The following is a 20,792-nucleotide window of genomic DNA, read 5'->3' as shown; positions in this document are numbered from 1 at the left end:
AAACATTCTTTTACCATTAAACAACACAGCAGTTGCATCCAAAAAAATGAAGCTTGATTTTTACTACAAATACACAGAGCAATATTTTTACAATAATTTACATATATGTAGACTATTACTTATGAATTATATGAGAACATATCCTTTGTACATCAGTAACAAATGACTGTTTATGTTTTTCATTTAAGAAGATCAGTGTGAGAAATATTCTTGTAGTAATCATGTTTTGTTTTTCCTGCTTCACAACATCTTTAACTTCCAACAAGCAAAAATAACAAAATGATGTTTTGAATCAGTTTCAGGACATAAGGGACACTTTTTCTTGAACTTTTTCTTAATTTGTTTTTAAATTTTTGAAATATGAAGCAACCCCATCTTTTATTATTTCTCTTCTCTGTGTGTCCTGTCTCCCCCTTTCCCTCTTCTCCCTTTTTCCTTTGTATCCTCAGTCAATTCAAATTTGGACATTAGCTTGAAAAGCAGTCTCATTCTATGCAGTGGGAAAATACGTGGGTAATAGTCTTCTCAGGATCCTTCTTTTCTGAACACAATGAAAATGAGTTTTTCCTACATTTAAAACTGATTTACAATTCATTTACTTTCATATTCCTTAGAGTTTCTCTAAAACTTGACAGCAGAAGCGATTTTCCCACAACTATACAAAATAATTTTGAGATCTAAAAGGCTTTGCTTAATATCAAAAGTGCAATCAAATGTTTATGAAAATCATACTATCTTTTTCAATATCCCATGGAAATATTACAAATAATGCAGAGGAATTATGTCTTAAACATCTCTTTGATGATTAAAACTTTAATCAAGTCTGTTGACTAACTATGGGACTTCTAAACTGAAATGAAGCTAGTGGGCATTTCACATGGTCACATGATACACAAAGCAAATTATTGAAAGTTCTGCTTCATTATCAAGGAAACATTGAGTATAAATATTCATAAATTCCTTTCTTCTTTCTTTTGAGACAGAAATAATGCTTACTTGATTGTTATTCCATTGGATGATTTTCATCTACAAAAAAATGTTTAAATTTCATAATTATTTTAGTGTTCAATCTCAGTATATATGTGAGTGTAATGGAAAAAAATATCGAACCCGGGAAAGGATGTCAGCTCATCCTGGAGTGCTTCAACTTTTGGAAATTCTTTTATTCCTGACCAACTACAAAAACAGCAAAAGAAGAAATCTTTTTGGACAGCCTGAATCATGAGACTCACTATTGTGTAACTAAATTACTTATTGATTCTTGATTCTTCTCCCAAAACATATGTCTAAAACAGAGGCAAATAATTGTGAAGTCCAAGAAAAGTTTCCTGTCCACAGTACATACAGAGTAGAGCAGGAATGACTTCGCATAGAGTTGGAAGGATTAGAAGAGTTGCTTATACCCAAATTTCACAGAACAAGTGACCCAAAGACAGAATGAACGGAGTAGAAGTTAGCAATGCAAAGTAAATTCTAATCCGTGTTAACAAACCAAATGATTTGACAGTCAAGGGTAATTATAACAATTCCTACTGACATTAATTTATAAATAATAATTTATGAACAGCACTCAAAATCTCTACTCAGATTTGTACAGGTGAGATGCTGCAGCCATAGCCTCACCATGAAGACTACTAAAATGTGACCTGAACAAGGATAGCAGTGGACCTGCCAAACTGGACAGTGAAAATTCTCCAAGGCCTCATCCTAACACAAAAATTACAAGCAACTAAGAAAAGCTGGGAGTGGGAGAGATGGTGTTCCCCCAGGGAATAGCACAACAGTCAATTGTCCAATGTCAAATAATGAGCACTGAAAAATCTATTTAATGGTAATGTTATGCAGACTGAGCAGATTAGATTTAAGAATATATATGTTTATAGATACACATATATACATGCAATAATGATTAGTGGGACAAAGGGCCATTAATTTGAAGGAGAATTGGGAGAATATAGAAGAGTTTGAAGAGAGGAAAGGAGAGGAAGGAATGTTGTAGTTAAAGTTATAATCTCAAAAGAAATGCTTTCATAAAGAAAACTGTGAGCTAACATTTTTTTAATTTCTGGAAAATTATAGTCTCTTGCACTAAGTCCTTAAACTATGAAAAAGAATCCATGAAGATCTTTGATTTCTATTCTTATTTCCATGATTCATTGCTGAAGAAGAACCAGTTATAAAATGTCTTAAGTGTACCCCCTTATAATATCATATTATAAGTTTATAGATTTGATGGACAAAAATAAAATGAAGTTTTATGTCATACCAATATTCTCAGACTTCCAATCATCTTGTAACAGAAAGGGGGACATTCTGTAGTAACTATGTTAATGTTCATACTGCAGAGCGGGTCCATGACATCTCAGTTCTGCTGCTCTTCTCTCTCCTGTTACTCCTGAAGTCTGGCTCCTACTCTTTTCTAACCACATTTCGTAAAAACTATGAGCTGGAAATTCTTTTAAAATCATCCTCTTTGGATGCCTGAACAGAGATAAGAATGTTAGTCATCTGGAACAACAACAACAACAACAACAAAAACGCAAACATTTTTAGGTACCAACTAGAAAAAAGCCTAGGGGTCCTCTATACTAAGATGAAACAAAAACTGTATCAAGGCATGCTAAACCACTCAATATTAGGCTGGACATTTGAAAATTAGTTAGGAAAAAGTATAGGCTATTTATAATCTGTACATAATCTATAAACTCCGTTTCATTAAAATTACATCTAATGATGTGAACACCTTTACAACTTTGAAGACTTATCTCCAGAGTAGGTAGGATCCTGGATGCCTGAGAATTTAGTTTGGTGGAATACTTGCTTCAATCACAGCCTCATCCTGTCACCACATGGGCAAACTTTGCTTTATTTTGTCTTTCTTTTCTTTGTTCTTTTGCCATTTTATTTTTCATTCATTTACTAGAAGGGAGGTGTTTTGTTTAGGAAAAAAAATTAAATACAGACGGAGCACTTAAATTTCATTACATTGTTTAGATTTCTATGTTTCTACACAATTTTAAAATACATGTCTAAATTTAATTATGCACTTATAGAACCGTGTTCGTAAAAAACAGTGAAAAACATATTAACCAATTAGAAGAACACTATAACAATTTACATTTGAGGTGTTAATTTTGGATGTATGGGCAATTATATCTCTGTGTTTACTAATCTCAATTTATACATCAAGAAAGCATTGTCTTGTAATTATAAGTAGTTCTTTTGAGAAGTACAAAAGTTGGTGTCTTCAGATAAAAATTATTCCTGTTATTTTTATTAGTGGTTTTGTTTATAAAAAATTATATGGCTTTATGAAAAATGCAAAAACTCTACTATTTTAGTTCTGACAAAATATTAGTTTCATTTGACCTTTTTTTTAAAAAACATTTTCAAGGATGTGAAGAACACAAATGATTTTACAGGATGTTTCAAAATTCAAATTATTAAATTCTAATAGCAAGTAGCAAAAGTATGATATATTAAGCAAGTAGAGATTTATTAACAATTGTTTTTGTTTTGGTTGAGATACTAATAAAATTTTCTATATCAATGGATGAGAAAAATAATGCTATCCAGTAATTTCATATACTTACTTTCTCCAATTTTTTTTCAAATAAAGATGTTCTCTCAGAAATCTCATGAGTATAATTCTGATAAAATTGCCTTCATTTCTTTGTTTCTTTTTCTGAAGTGATAGAGAGAAAACAAAGGGCTTACTATTCTCTACTAACACACTGCAACAATTCACCCTGATCACCAAAATATATGTGCCAGCCAGTTTCTCTCTACTAGGGATATAAGTCCTTCCAGGGACATCAACAAAGAAACCTGTTATTCACTTCAATTCTGACTCCATGTAGCTGGAGATAGTGTCAAATCCCACAGTAGGAAGGTTCAATCCCAGAAAACTGCTACTATGTCTTAGACCAATTACACATAGCTGACTGTAAACCATCCTTCTGATCAACACACTATGAAGCAGAATTGCCATGACTCCCTCCCTGGCTTCAATTAATTTGCTAGAATGCCTCAGAGAAACACTCAACTTCTCTCTTTGTTACAAAGGTTATTGCAAAGAGTACACATGAAGAACTAAATAAAGATGAAGCCTGGGAGAAAGTGTAGAAGAAAAAGACAAACTGGAGTCCTTCAATCTTGGGGAAAAAAGTCCCTGTTTTCTTATTTATTTATGTAAATATTTATCATTTATTGTTAGTCCTTCTATAATTTCATACTGTATATAATGTATTCTATGTGTCCACTCTTACCTCTCTCTTGTCTCGCTCTCATCTCTATTAACTCTCCTTTACTGCTATCAATCCTTTTTCTAGACTTATAATTTCTTTTTGTTTTGTGACCCATTTACTTTGATCAGTGCTTTGTGTGCAAGACAGGATTAGAACTATCCATTGCATCCTGGGAGTATCATCAGTTGGAATGTAACTAAAGGCAATGACTACTTTTCCCATGAATCTAACAATAGCAAACAGTTCAGCAGCAAGGGGTAAGGAACCCCAGAGCATCTCTTTCATTTTACCCTGATCATTGTTAGTGAGTCCATTCCTGTGTGATCCCATGCAGGTTTCTGCAGCTGCTATGTGCCTGTGATTGCAATGGGTGTGCCTTGCCCAGACGATGTCATTTTGTAACCCTTCTCCCATTTTCTGTTTCTTACACTCTTCCCGCCCAGTCTTTTGGAACGTTACCTGAGCTTTGTTTTGGACTGAGCATTCATCCATCACTTATTCTGGGCATCTTGTGAACTCTCTGCATCCACTGTCATTCACTGGAAAGAAGCTTCTATGGTTATGACTGAGAGTAAAATTTCTCTGTGCATACAAATATAAATATTTTGAAAATAAATTGATGGCAAGTCAATTTAGTTAACTAACAGTATTCAGTTACCTTCTAGAGCACTGGTTCTCAATCTGTTTGTCTTGACCTTGTTGATGGTTGTGTATCAGATACTCTGCATATCAGATGTCTAAATTATGATTCATAACAGTAGCAAAATTACCTTTATGTGGTAACAACAAAATAAGTGTATGGTTTGCTATCACCACAACATGAGGAACTGTACTAAAGGGTCCTAGCATTAGGAAGGTTGAGAACCACTGTTCTAGAGCCTATGATAGCTATCCGCCATATGGTTATGACCATATTTACACTATAAGGCATGGATTCCTTCCTATGGAGCAGGCCTTAAAATTTATCAATGAGCAATTTTTACTCTCATAACAGTTGCACCACAGCTCCATACAAGAGAAGACTTGTGTCAAAGTTTATATGACTCACAGCTGGGTAAGACTGTAGATGACTTTTTTTTCCCCCAGCACCCTGCATACACACCTCCTTTGCAGGTTCGGTTTCAGAGAGGAAGCTTCCATGTTAGTTCCAGATTGATATCTCCATAGCGTACAAATAAAGTGTGTGTGTTTCAGGTGGGGGTGGGGGGCTTCAGCAAAAAGTCTTAACATCTGATTCTGGAGGACAACCAAGTAGATAAATGCCAGATGCCTCCATTGTTTTGGGGAGGTCTCCTGAAGTTACCCTATCAACAACTTGAAAGGGGGTATCCTGCTCATGACAATAATGTTTTTGATTGCTAACTCATGGATTCTACGAGCAGTTTTTCCACCTATGAATTTTCCACAAGACACCACGTCTTTGAATTTCATGGATGCTGCATTACATCAGCCTTACTTGTTCATATCATTAGACTTTGGTTTCAAGCTCAACCTTTGACCTCTGTCTCATCACAGAAGTTCAGAAGTAAAATAGAAGTTCTGTAACTAAGTAGCCCCTTCTGAGACTCTCCAGGGGCCCATGGAAACAATCTCTTTATAGCATCTCATAGGTGTATCTCATTAGAATGAAAGGTACTTTCATCTACACAAATAGTCACAATAGATTTAGAGACTGGTGTCATTATTTCATGTAAAGTAGATATCATAGTCATAGAGTCCATTGATGAAGAGCTGTCATATGGTGTCTGACTATATTTCATAATGATTAAAATATTATATGTGTGTGCATGTATATGAGTGTGTGTGGGTGTTTTGCACAACAGTGTGTAGAGGGGCAACTTTCAAGACTTGTTGTCTTTCTACCACGCTTTTCAGGCATGGAATTTGGATGGTCAGCATTGTATAGCAAGTGCTCTTCCTTCCCCCTGGTCCTTTTAATCCATTCTGCTAAAGAAATACTTCTAGACAAATTATTCAGAAGAGTAGGAAAATTGGTAGAGATAAGAGAGCGAAGGGTAGCTTCAAGAAGTGTCATGCCACCATGGTGGGCCCATGTTATAAATGCCGAGGTAAATCGAAGGAGAAATTGTCTCAAAAGTCCAAAGAAAGTAGTTCATTATGAAATGTTAGTCATTGACAGCAGCATCTGGATTCAGAACTGACCTAAGCAAGACACCAGAAGTGAGAGCTACAGCAACTTAATAAATTTGTTCCTTAATACATATCTGATTAATTATGTAGAACAGAATTAAATTATATTTATCTTCCCTCTAACTCTTCTGAGTTAACCCTTCATGGCTCTTTGGTACCTTACAAAAGGTAACACATAGACATAAAAAAAAAAGGTGTCGATATAAATTGTTTGATTTTGTTCACAGAACATTCAACATTTTTTTTTCTCTCTCTCTACATGCATGCTGTATCCAATAGGCCAGAGCCTGTTTTGTGGACAAAGGATGGTGCAGAATTACCAGATCCTGATCGAATGGTTGTGAGTGGTAGGGAACTCAACATTCTTTTCCTGAACAAAACAGACAATGGCACGTATCGATGCGAAGCCACGAACACCATCGGTCAAAGCAGCGCAGAATATGTCCTCATTGTACATGGTGAGTTCTTTTGGGAAACAGTACACATGAATGGGGGAAAACCATGGAGAATGGCTAAAATCTGTCAACATTGTTAGAAAAAAAAGTAAAATTGGTCTGCTTTTTCTTTCAGGAGAACTTCTCATGAGTATTAATATCTCTAAGAGAGACATTTAATATGTGTCAGTTTGACTAATAAGAAAAAAATTAAAGCATATATGAAAAATAAAATTACTTTATGAAAAGCCTATTACAAGTAATTTAATTTGCTATTTGGTAGTGATTTGTAAATTATATTAGTTTTATCTTCAAATTTACCATAAATAATTTTATTTATAATCCAAAGCACTGAAAAACATTTCTCTGTAGCTAACTTCATTGTATTATATTAAAATGGGTTTTCTAAACATTGAATTGCACCACACAAAATATAATAACTTGCCATGGGAGTGTAGTAAAGGCAAAAGTTGGCAATTGTAATGTTTAATTTCTTATGAGTCATAATTTGAAATTATTTTCTCTTGTCTGAACTTAAATCAAAATTGGTTTGAATGAGAAAGGGGGCAGAAATGGACATGAGTAAAGAAAATGACAGTTTTACTCAAGTTCCACACATCACGGCTTCTTCATAAGATAGCTTTCATGAATGACTAGAAGGAAACACCTTCTTATAACATGTATAAATACTGTATTAAACACAGTTAGCTTTCTTTATATAACTGCTTCTGGCAGTTTCTCGTGTATGCCAGAATGTATTTTTGTGAATCTCCAAGAGAAAGAATTACCAGGAGATGAAATGTTTCCCTCACATATTTCACCACAACAACTTATTTCTGAGCATACTATTTTATGCTATGTAATTTTACCAAATAATGAACTGCAGTTGTATACAGTAATAAATTCAGCGGACTTCAAGAGTCACGGAAAGAATGAGTCTACTGTCTTTCATCTGAATCAAAGTGTAAACTACTGCTAGAAATATGGATGAGTCAAATAGCTTTCAGTAAAAATATTTGAGGGATTAAGTCTAATTTTTTGAGAGAGATTTAATATTCTGGAAAAAAGAAAAACCTTGTTTTGTTCTATTTCGAGGTATTCATTTGTTATATAATTAGAATGAAGAAAATGATATAAAATAGCTCTATTTTCAAAACTGATGTAGTATAAAATCTCTCTTCATAACATTACCTTGCTAGCTGGGCGGTAGTGGCCCACATATTTAATCCCAGCACTTGGGAGGCAGAGGCAGAAGAGAAGGATCTCTGTGAGTTCAAGGCCAGGCTGGTCTACAGAGAAAGTTCTAGAACAGGCTCCAAAGCTACATAGAGAAACTCTGTCTCAAAAACCAACCAACAAACAACCCATTATCTTGCTATACTAAACAGTGAAGACATAGAGTGTATAGATTTTTCACAAATAATACACCAGAAATTATAGAAGTCTGTGGAAAGTTAAAAAAAAATCAACTTTGGAAGAGATCACTCATATAATTGGGATAATTAGGCTGGGATTAAATGTGGTAAACTCATGTAGGTGAGCCCGCCACCTTCATTACCAGACATAGTATAAAAACTACCACTTTAATCACAAAACTTCCTCAGAACTTAAGAGCTGGGTCCCAAGGGTATGTATCTGTGTACAGTATATGCTCTCACCTTAAGTCTGGTTTTATATATATATATAATCTTAAATTTTCTGAGTGCTACTCTCAAATAGGTAGGAATTCCACCTGTATGTTGTGTAGCATGACACATTGTATTGACAGCAACGTGCCTTAATACTGTGGAGACCTCAAAGAGAAGTGACTGAGAAGTAATATGCCCAGATATGTCACCTTTTCCTTTTCAGGAATTCAAATAGGTGAAAGTTCATGCTGTCTCAGTGTTTACAAGCTGGCAACAGTATGATTTTGCCAATAGCCACGCTACCTTTCAGCTGTTGGCAGTGGGCATATTCCTGCTAAATACTTTCCTAAGCACTTTTTAAGAAGTCATTTTTGGCTTTGCTTTTGAACTCCAATTCATCAAAAGCACCCTGTAGATTAATGCTTTTCATGCTGCTCCATAAATGCTGTGAAGTTCCTCGGTAGTTTACCTAGTATTATTGACACAAGTAATGAGAGGCTCTGTGAAACAGTGCAACGATATTGCACTGTGTTTAGAGGGGGCTCCAATTGGGTTCATTACAAAATAGAGGGTACTTTTCCCCCTTTGCACACTAGGTATAATGTTTCACCAGTCACTGGTTGTAAAAATGGAAAAGCTACACTCTTCTGTTAATGGTTTGGCTGTTTCAAAACACTACTCCATGATAAAAATTCGAGTGGCATTTTGATCTATAATGAATGCTACATGTGGTAATTTGTGATAACTTTACCCTTTTATGTTTTACACTAAGGTTGATTTTTTTTTATATCAGCTGTGATGGTTTAATGTAGCTCTAGTACAGAAGGGTTTTTATGACCCGGGACTCATGTCTGAATCTATCACAGTTGCCTGTGTTTATTCATTCCCAATGTGATGGAGGCTGAAACACTTGCCTGTAAAATCAACAACACAGATGTCAGGCTCTGGTTATATTTTGTCCTGTGGGTACCAATGGTAGTGGATGTTGGAGTTTTATGGCATTTAATTGGTAAAAAGCCCTGATGTTTTGGGTTATGCACATTTTCTTCAACTCCTCTCTCCCATTATTACCTTTGAAATTTTTGTCTTTAAAACTACAGATCGTGGCTTAAACTGCTGGTTTAAAACTTGCCTTCAATGAAAGCTTTACTGAAAGTCAGTATATAAGAAACTCTAAGAGGAATCAATACACATATAAAATCTGTGCTCTGTTAAGGATACACTATGGGAGACAGTAGCACTTTTCATTAATAAGCTCAGTAATGGAAAAATTAGTCTATTAAGTAAATAGCTAGAATTAGTTATCCTATTCAATTACTATGAGCATCATAGTTCCATATATTTTAGTTTTTATAAAAATGTAAAAGATTCTCTGTTATCATTATCATCCACCTTTTAGAAATCAATATATGTAAATTTAACAGATTATAATATTTTGTTCCATTTGTCTCTGTATTTCGATAAATCTGACCAAAATAGCAATTCATTTATTCATCAACAATTTGATATATATATTCTGACTATAATGATAATATGAATTGCATTCAATACAATGATAGTTTAATAGGGTCAAGAAGAAATTACATCAAATAATCAATAAAAAATAGTGAAGAATTAAAGAAAGATGGCCATGTAGATAAACACAGTCTGTAAGGGTGCCGAGCAAATATCAAAATGTAAAAAGTAAATCCAACACTAGAGTTCCATATTAGTCTTAAATAAATGGCATACATAAAAAATGGTAATACTTAAAATACTATCAGTTACACAGATGTGCCTTGAATTGGACTAGCATTCTTGTATATCACTATTAGCCTGAATAGATGAAGGGCAGATTCAACACCAGTGCTTACTGAACAATCACATAGTAATGTTTTCTCTCCAAGTACTTCTAAAATGTGTTATACAGAATATTAATTCAGCAACCATTCGAGACAGGGTTTCTCTGTGCAGCTTTGTGTCTTTCCTGGATCTCGCTCTGTAGACCAGGCTGGCCTCGAACTCACAAAGATATGCCTGCCTCTGCCTCCCAAGTGCTGGGATTAAAGGCGTGTGCCACCACTGCCTGGCAAGAAAAATTTAAATTCCTGCTAACAAAGAGTTATAGCAAAATTCTTGCCACAGTGTAAAAGCTGATGACATATTGAGTGACATAAGTTCACGAAACAGCCTTCTTTCTCTAGCAAAACATCCATGTTGAAGAAGCTACATACATTTTTCTTTCCAAGCAATGAGTACCCAGATCAGCCTCCAACTACTGAAGGCATCAAAACAGAGAGCTATGGCAACAGAGAGTTACTGGTAGCCTCAGTCTAATTCATTTTAAGTTGAAAGCAATTAAAATATTTCATGTTTATTTCTCATCACCTGATTAAAATATTGCTCTTTTGAGAGGAGATGGAGGGTGAGATGGCTTCCCAAATAAAAGAACTTGTTGCCAAGGCTGAAGATTTGGGTTTGTTACTGGGACTCTTGTGATAGAAGGAGAAAACCTATTCCCAATAATTTTCTTATTATCTCTACACCTTGGCCAAGTACATGCCTGTCTCTCAAAATAAATAAAATAAATACATAAATAAATAAATAAATAAATAAATAAATAAAAGAATAAATAAATAAACACAAATTTTCATGTCTATATTCCTGAAAACATCACAACTATGTGAAATGCAAAGGTTTTGAGACATAATATATATGAACAGTGATAAGTCCAAATGTTCCCAAATCTTCTTAATTTAGTTCCTTCTCGAAATTATCAGTGTATTTTAATCAACTCATATTAGAGTTATAACTTCTGCACCAAATATACAAGACACACATATGATACTTGAGAGTACACAAAGTACATACAATCTACATACACATATACACATATAGGTGTGTGTGTGTGTGTGTGTGTGTGTGTGTGTGTGTGTGTGTGTGAGAGAGAGAGAGAGAGAAAGAGCAGAAAAAGTGAACTTACTAAATAATAGCATAGGAATTTTTTTCTTCCAACTCTTTTTTAAGACACGGTACACAAAATATTAATTCAACAGACATTCTTAAAGAACAAGAAAATTCTAACATCAATGCCCTTCCTGAGATTTGTAAGGAAATCCTGCAAGGTAGACAGAGAAAATGACCAGCTGTTTCTTCTATCAATAGCTTCAGAATTTGGGCAGGTACACAATGTAAGGCAACATCATGAGCATTGACATCATAACTTCAATAGAGAAAGCAGGATATATGGTAATGGGCACACATATTACAGAAATTTCCACATTATTCCTCTTGCTTATCCACATTTACCCTTTGTATCACAGCAACGCTTTCATGTGAGGTAAAATTATTTACCATTGTTTAACTTATTCTACTGGGCCTTTATTTTCTCCTATAAATAAGATTTTAAAACTTGATCACTTCACTATCTTAACTTATACTGTGCTACTTTTGAATGAAATTAGACTATATAATTTTCCATGTTTTAAATTTATTATATATAGATTCTGTTCTAAGATATTTAATCTATACAACCATATAGAACATGCAAAATTCTCTACAACTATTATTTTCATAGCATGGATTAAAATAGAATTGCAATTTGCTTCTATTTTTATTCTCCTAATCAAGTATCACAGTTGTTGATTTAATAGTTCTGAAATATCACTGTGCATTTTTAGTTTATTTGTTTCTTCAGGTGTTTATTAAAATAAGCAGTGATAAAAATGGCACTGCCAGCCGGGCGGTGGTGGCGCACGCCTTTAATCCCAGCACTCGGGAGGCAGAGCCAGGCGGATCTCTGTGAGTTCGAGGCCAGCCTGGGCTACCAAGTGAGCTCCAGGAAAGGCGCAAAACTACGCAGAGAAACCCTGTCTCGAAAAACCAAAAAAAAAAAAATGGCACTGCCATTGTTTGTTTGAAAGATAATTACTTTATTAGTAACACATTTAAATAACACACATACATATAATATGTGATCCATCACATTTATTGTTAGTTAGTATGAGCCATTATAAAAGTAGTTTAATATTTTACAAAATTAACAGTAACATAATATTTCTACTATAAATGTCTATGTGTTTTAATCTACTGAAATGTATCAAGCTACTAAATGTGCCTTTCCAGCTTTAAGAGTCAGTTACAATTGCTACTTTCACTCACATTTATTGTTAATAATAAATGTCAATAATGCCCCAAGACAAAAATGCTGTATACATATATTACAAAACATCACATCAAAGCCAAACTTATGAGCTGTGTATCTCACTGTACCTCTTCAGACTGTGGGAGGAGGCAGTAATTTTCCCCCTGGATGCTGGGTACTGAAAGCAAATGACTTGCTCAATATGGTAGGAAAGCAAATTGAGGCAGAGAAATAAACTTATTTCACTGTAAGGAAACACATCTGGTGTATCACTGCTTTTAAATATTTACCTGATATACAGAAAATAAATACCAATTTTAAGTTTGTTATTACTTGATAAATTTAACAAAATAACACGTGTGGTTGAATGATGCAATTTATTTTTAAACAGATTGATCATCTCATAATTTTATATTTTAACTTTTCTATTCAACTGTTGCCATAGAGCTAAACAAATATTGTTACGAAGTGTATATACCTATTAGGGAAGTATAAATTTTACACTTCATATCAAGAATAACAGTGATTTGTAGGTAAATAAGTACTCTTAGCACAATAAAAAGAAAAAGGGGTTTCTGATTATCATAGTAGCTAGGCTAAAAGTTGATAGTCTATTTTGACACAGAGTTACAATTTCCAGAAAGAAAATCTTTAGATATATTGGAAGATTATGTATTTATTTATTTACATACTTAGTTGTATTCCTAGAAAACAGGATTCTTATAGATCATGATGGAACTGAGAGAGTAAATTGTGTGTAGAGTAGGGAAGAGAAGACTGGATAGTGAACAGATGTACAGCCTAGAAACATAAAAGAGGTTTTCAACTGAAATCTGTTCCCTCATATAAAAACAGACCTAACCAGCTGGTAAATTAATTGTGTGTGCTAATAATGAACATGTTTCCCGGAGAAGCTTTCTTTAGAAACATAAATGAAAAATACATGGTATAGTATGAAAACGATAGCAAAGACACCCCTATTCAACAAGGAACTTTGGGCTAATAATGGAGAGCCCTTGGCTGCTGATCTCAGCAAGGCTGGTGGAGATCTACCTACACAGTCACTGGATGCATGATCCTTTAAAAACATCTCTTTAATCTCTTAGATAACACCTCACTCTAGACATGAAAATGTAGACAGAGCTCTGATGCCTGTAGGAAAGGAGCATGCCTTTCTCTGTTTTAATAAGCTGCCAAACTCTGCAGAGACAAGTGGCAATGAGAGTACTGTGTTTGTTTTATAACTCATTTAAAAGTGTGTGTGTGTGTGTGTGTGTGTGTGTGTGTGTGTGTGTGTGTGTGTGTGTGTTGGATCAATCACGCAACAAAGTTGGGCCAAAATTCCATGTCTTTAAGATGAAAGTGCAGTGGATAAATTGAGTTTTCAGCTGTCACTGTACAAAATTCATGTGTATATATCACACTAATGTAAATGTTCTTCCATCTATAGATGGACAACTACCCAAATGTCAAAGGAAAAATTTTTTAATTCGGAATTTATCATTCAAAATTTTCAACATTAATAATATATCCTGCACTAAGTTTGTATAACCTTTCTCCCATTTGCAGTCAATAGTAAACACAAAGATGAAATCATTTGCACTGAAGTCTTCCTTGTTTATTTACATGCAAATCTAGTTAGGCTACAATTTTCCAAATATTTACAGAGTTCTTTTACCAAAACACATGTAACATAATTGGCTCATTTGTCAGAGAATTGCAGCCATACATCATAGCCTTATGGGGAGAATTTGGGGACTGGTTTTCAGAAACTATGGATTTTACATAAAATATGCTTTGCAGTTTCTTACTTCATAGTTTCTGCAAATGTGATATAGAATATATCACATACTATTTAGAATCTAAAAATATTACTCGTGTATTTCCCGCTCTTCTCCCACCAATGTCCTGTGAACACTATTTACAAGTGAGGCTCCCAATCTGTTCTTATCTTTTCACTGACCTCTCTGAACTAGGCAATGAGACATTTTTCAATAGGCACCCAACATGATGCATGTGAAAGGATTAATTCACTTGCATTACTTCTGTTTAACAAACTGAACATTAAGTTTAAATATTTTCAACTTTTTTGAAAACTCAATTATTCTTAAATTTAAAAACAGTTATCAAACAAGTAAAATCGTATGTGTATTGTGATGAGGAAACTGATCACTTTTCCAGGCAAATTTTGTGAAACATAGTCTTTTGTGAGAAAGGTTTACTTCACCAACATAAAACAGTTCTTATTGTAAGATGTCATATTTTCTTGGATTTTTGTCAGTGATACATTTCTTTTGTCACATTCAATGCAGGTAGCATAGTTTACTAGGAGTCCATACTCTGGGGGCCACTGTTACTCTTTAGAAGACTTTGTTCACTAAAAAAGAGAACTACAAGCAACTAAAGATTTCTGAGTGCCAGAGAAACAGTCTTCCCCAGTAGTGACCATTCCATGGGTTGTCCAACACCAAATGGTCAAATCTGAAAATGTACATACCAAGAACATTATAGAGACATCTTTATATTTTCAGAAATACATAGATATGTACACACACACACACACACACACACACACACCACACTGTGTTTGTTTTATAACTCATTTAAAAGTGTGTGTGTGTGTGTGTGTGTGTGTGTGTGTGTGTGTGTGTAGCAAAAATTAAAGAAAAATAGGCCATGAATTTGCAAAAGAGCAAGGTGAGAAATAAATGGGAGTGTGCTAAAGGAGAAAAAGGAGTGGGGAATGAAGTTATAATCTCAAAAAGATTTTTTAAATGTATATTTTAAAAGATGGCTTTTTTATACGGTTCAGTGACAGGGCACTTGCCAAGCATGTACAAGGCTCTGAACTCAATCTCCAGTACCACAAAGAATATAACAAAACCAAATAAAAAGAAAAACAAAAACATTGAATGTGAGTCTGGTATTCACAAAGCCATGGGTTAATGCTTAAAATCATACAGAAAGAAAGAAAGAAGGAAAGGAAGGAAGGAAGGAAGGAAGGAAGGAAGGAAGGAAGGAAGGAAGGAAGGAAGGAAGGAAGGAAGGAAGGAAGGAAGGAAGGAGTGAAAATTGGTGTGATATATGCCTGTGATCCAAGTATCTAGGAGGTAGAGGCAGTGCATCAGTAGTTCATGGTCATCTTCTGCTACATGTGAATTCCAGGCCTGCCTGAACATTATAGTATCTTGTTTAAGAAAGAAAAAACATGAACAGACAAAAAGTAAAACAAGCAAACAAAAGCAGACCACCAAAACCAAATCAACCAAACAAACCCTAAACTCTAGATTCCAACTCATCTAAGGAAACGTTTCAAGGGAAATCATTGTAAGAAATTTACTGAATGGCATACACACACACACACACACACACACACACACACACACACACACACACACATATATATATATATCACTTGGCAAGAGCTGAGCAACGATGTTGGGAAATGAACAAAGAGCAGTGAAAAGCATCACTCAATCAAGAGACATAAAGGTTTTAAGCTCAATCTTATTATATGGAAACATGGGTGTCTTAGGAAGAGAGTAACTTGTCTATCCTAAAAGATATTAACATTTTTATCGCAATTTTTCCACATACCCAAAATATTTTTTGAAGATTTCAGAGTGATGTGATTTGCAGTATAAAGTAGCAGGTAACTTTATTCCATTGTGCTTAAAAAGCAGGCCAACATCTTTAGGGGTATTACCTTTTAAAATTACATGTAAAAATATTAAATTCATAGTTGTCAGAATACCTTTCTTTTAGGTTAGTTTTGACTCATCAAAATCAAGAATCAGTTCTAAAAAGAATGGTAAAAATTACCATACCAAACTCTCTATTTTTAATGAAGTGATTACATGTGACTAAATTAAATAGTATGCAAAACACCTCTTGCTTCCTTCATGACAGAGTTTACATGGAAAAACAAGTACCGATTGCTCAATATTTTTCAGACTTCCTCCTTGTATCTCTTCGTTTACTTTTTGTTAAAAAATGGCCATGATGGCCTCCTATAAAATCACAGGATTTACTCAGAGTAAGATCCTTCCTGGAAAAAAAAACAAAACAACAACAACAAAAAAACTCGTACATTGAGGTCATTGGAGCTAAATAGTACAGGATCATCCAAGCTTAAAGCATTGTTGAACCTGCTTTAAGTCTCGCATTTCCTGTATCCGTTTAGAATACGGCAAATGTATATTAACAGGGAAAATGCATAGTTTTTTTTTCTCTTCAAATAAGACATCGATTTGAGTCATAAACTTTCCTTGTAATTACTTAGAACTGTTGGCTACCACCTACAGTTTAAAATTGCAGGTCTTTCCAATTTAGAGCGACTTTTTGTTATTGTCTTTGTCTAAGGCTTCCACTTAGCATGAGAAACCAGTGGAAACTATGAGAAAGATGTTAAGAAATTCATTCCAATCAAATTTTGAAAACAGTCCCTTTTATGAAACAGATGTGGTTGTGATAGCATCCCTAAAGAGGAGGGTCCTGGTGGCGAGTTGAAGTCCTGTCAGCTGATGTCTGCCAGTGCAGTTGAGAGTTCAGGAGTTGTCGTCACTTTATGCTATGACTTAAATAGGCTGCTACAGGTGGCTGAATATAATGGGGGCAGATAAATGACCGTCTTTACAAAAACAAAACCAGTAAACATGCCTCTTGCCATCGCTCCCAGTGGCAGTAGAATGAGCAATAAAATATTAAGGATACAACATTATTTTTTTTAAGTCAGAGAAATTTGAACTCTTTTTAGCACAATAACAATTCTCACCTTAATTCTGTTATCTTCAGAATCCTGATCATTTGTGTGCATATCCTTAACTGCTCTTAAAGTGAACTAATTACTCTGACTCTCGAACGGGAGGGGGGAGGGGTGTTAGTACCATCAAGTAGGAAGGATGTGGATGTACGGATTCCAGACTAAATGCTAGCAATTTTTTTTCTCCCTATTTGGGCAACAGTCTTTGGAGAGAAACAAGCAGCTTGGGCTTCTGGGGCTCTTTAGACTTAATTTTTGTTTCAAAAATCCATTCTGAATGCCATTTTTAAAAAGAGAAACTGCCACAAAACAAAACAAGTTGACAAGCTAGAAATTATACACCACATCTGCAGCAAACACAGCGTACCTTTAACCTGAAAATCTCGTTATTAGAAAAAAGGGTGGCATTGCTGTGCAATGCATTGCATGCTGTTCCTGTTGGCAGTGACTTGATGCTGACAGGGCTATGCAGGATCTGTTGTGCTCTAATAAGCCCCCATAAGAAGATCGGTTTCCGAGTTTTCTAATTCCTTCTTTAACACGTGAAGGGAGGGGACACTTTCCCATTATTTTGATTGACATTTATGATTTACAATTCTGATGAGTCTAAAATGCTGACAAACTCTTTCAGAGATGAAGTTTCTTCAGCTTTCATACTTTAATATTTCCCAGTCTTCTTTTTGATTTGTAGACCTTTAGCAGAAATTTCTACAGTCTTTTTATGCAAAAACCATAGCTTTTGTACATATTAATCTTATTTCAATATTGGTTACATATTTATGCTCTTAGAAGTACATATTGCTTATTTATTGACATTATTTCTATCATCCATAGTAGCATTTTCCAAGTCCCTAAAACATATATAATTTAGGTAAGCGCTCCAAAAATAAAATACAGCATTAAGTAGATTATATGTTTTCTTAATTTTTGTTTCAAGATATATATGTATATATATACATATATAAGTATACACATATATATGTATATATACATGTATACACATATGTGTGTATATATAGTGAATGGTAAATGCCAAGTGAATACTATATACTCTCTAGACTCGAAAGTATTATTTTTCTACATACTCAGTTAAATAGGGGCTCTTTTCAGGGTCAGAGCTAAGCAAACATTGGATCAAGTGTACTTTTCCCAGGAAAAACAGCATTTGTAAATAACAAAGACATGCTTTCTTATAGTGCTATCCTGGTGGTTTATTGTGTGGGATAGAACACTAAATGGATGTCAATGTGTAGTAAACATATATAGAGTTGCTACAAAGCATTTGAAGACACGGAGAAGGAAAACTTGACTACTTCCAGAATGAGAGAATGCTTCACAAATGAGATCCTAACAAGGGACTTAGACATGGAAGAGGTGATGCTGTGAAGCAGGGTGTGTCTGTGAGAAGACCACAGCACAGAGAGTGAAAAGATCTGGATCCAGAACTTGAAGGAAGCACCTGAGGCAGGGCTATGTGTCCTTTTGTGTGCCCAACTCAAAGGTTTTCTTTATCTTAAATTGGCATAGTGAGAAATGAAGTAAAGAATCCAAGCATGAATTCTCCGAGGCCCTCCTGTCCCAGGTAGAGGGCATCTACACACCCCGGGTCCCTCAATACAATGAGGACATGGTGTGGAATTCTTAACACAGCCAAGGGAATCCAAGAGGCAGTGATAATAGACTAATGATTTACCATAAAACAAGTTTAACAATGCTATTCCACGCAGATGTTAGTTCATTTGTTCAAGAATTTTATGCCGGAGCTGAAATGGTTCTTTAAGTGAGTAGGTTGTAATAGAATTATTGTGAATTAGAGAGCATTTATTTGTAACTCAGCATTGGCTTCATGAATAACAAAAACACTTGGTGCTAACTTCAAAAATGTCTCCAGTACTACTGTTCAGTAGCCCAGATGTAGAGGTTTTGCTTGAAATTCTTAAAATGCTTTAGAAATTTTCTTTTTTGCAATATGATTATTTTTAATTCCTTACAATGCATAGTTTATGTGCACACAAACTCATAAGCCAACTTTTATGACTTAAAACTTTTTCTCAATTCCCTGTCTATAACAAATATTACAATTTTTCCTTTAAAAGGAACCTTTGCATTGACTATATTATATGTTTATAATTATAGAGACCCTTACTTGATTATTAAAATCTAAGTATTTGTATATATTGTATATAGAACATATTGTATTGTATTGAAATATATGCATATTATTATTCAGTAAATTATATTTTTAAATTTTAAAGACTCGTAGAATTCAATTAATTTTATTTAAAAGCCATCTAAATTTATCAAGCAAGTTTTATTCACTTTAGAATATAAAGATATATAGTGCTTTGTTTACAATGGTATTAATTCTTCTAGAAAAAGAAATTTTAAAAGTCCAATATGTTTTCAGAGAAAATGGTGATATATATATCAGTTTTAAAAATTGTCATCAACTAATGAGGCATTCTGATAAATTTACCCATAAGCTTGTCTTAATGTCTAGTTATTAGGACCATAAGGTAAATAGTAGCTTTATATCTCATATTTCCATAAGAAAATGTAAACCCCACACTTTTTTAATCATTCTCGAAAAGTCCAAAATTAATACTTCAAGCGATTATCACTGAGATATTTGCTGAGTTTTATCAAATATTGTTTCTCATTTATAGGATCAAGACTTCTCCAAAGCAAACTTGAATTTTATAAAAAGGGAGAAAGAATATTTGGACTTAGGAGGACTTCTCAGGGTCATTTCATAATGTTTGACTTTCTAGGTCATAATCAAGCCACCCAGGCTCCAAGGTCTTTAGCTTGAAGTAGGGCAAACTCTCAAATCAATGCATGTCTCATTAATAAGTTACCTTTAAGTGATAGAATTCATATATGTATAATTTGTAATAATAAGTCACTTATAAATCATTAAATATTTGTTTCTGATATTGTTTTTATTATCTTTTTTTAAAGATTTATTTATTATGTATACAGTGTTTTGCCTGTATGCCAGAAGAGGGCACCAGATCTCATTACAGACAGTTGTGAGCCACAATGTGGTTGCTGGGAATTGAACTCAGGACCTCTGGAAGAACAGCCAGTGCTCTTAACCTCTGAGCCATCTCTCCAGCCCTGTTTTTATCATCTTTTTAAATGAAAATATGAACAAGTACATTGTGATACTAAAAAGGACTCTTCAAAAAATAACAATATTTTTTCCTGTTTGAAGATATAGAGTGTGTTTTGAGAAAAGTAGTCACTCTTTTAATCTATTATAATCAGTTCTTCCTGTCATCTAAGAGCTTTTTTCTACTTCTCTTAAGAAGTCATACATTTATGCTGAGCAGAAACCTGAGCACTGACTGAAAGTTCTTCCTTCCAAGGTTAATTATAAAGTGGGGAAAGTCCAGAAAAAATAGATCAAATAGAAAGTTGTGTATGAGGCAGAAGTTTCATGCA

The 20,792-nt window shown here is 34.3% G+C and overlaps 1 protein-coding gene across 4 annotated transcripts in view; it reads left to right on the top strand.

Annotated features, from left to right (window-relative positions):
- Cadm2 (cell adhesion molecule 2) overlaps nt 1-20,792 on the top strand; it is a 984,450-nt gene that overhangs the window by 892,520 nt on the left and 71,138 nt on the right. For all 4 annotated transcript variants that reach the window (XM_006991069.4, XM_006991070.4, XM_016009325.3 and 1 more), the window contains one exon: nt 6,678-6,856. In XM_006991069.4, coding sequence (XP_006991131.1) covers nt 6,678-6,856 — 179 coding nt within the window. The remainder of the gene's footprint in view (nt 1-6,677; nt 6,857-20,792) is intronic.

Source organism: Peromyscus maniculatus, chromosome 12 (genome assembly GCF_049852395.1).
Source record: "Peromyscus maniculatus bairdii isolate BWxNUB_F1_BW_parent chromosome 12, HU_Pman_BW_mat_3.1, whole genome shotgun sequence".
NCBI lineage: Eukaryota > Metazoa > Chordata > Mammalia > Rodentia > Cricetidae > Peromyscus > Peromyscus maniculatus.
The sequence above is the reverse complement of the archived record's forward strand: the minus strand, read 5'-3'. Positions and strand labels throughout refer to the sequence as shown.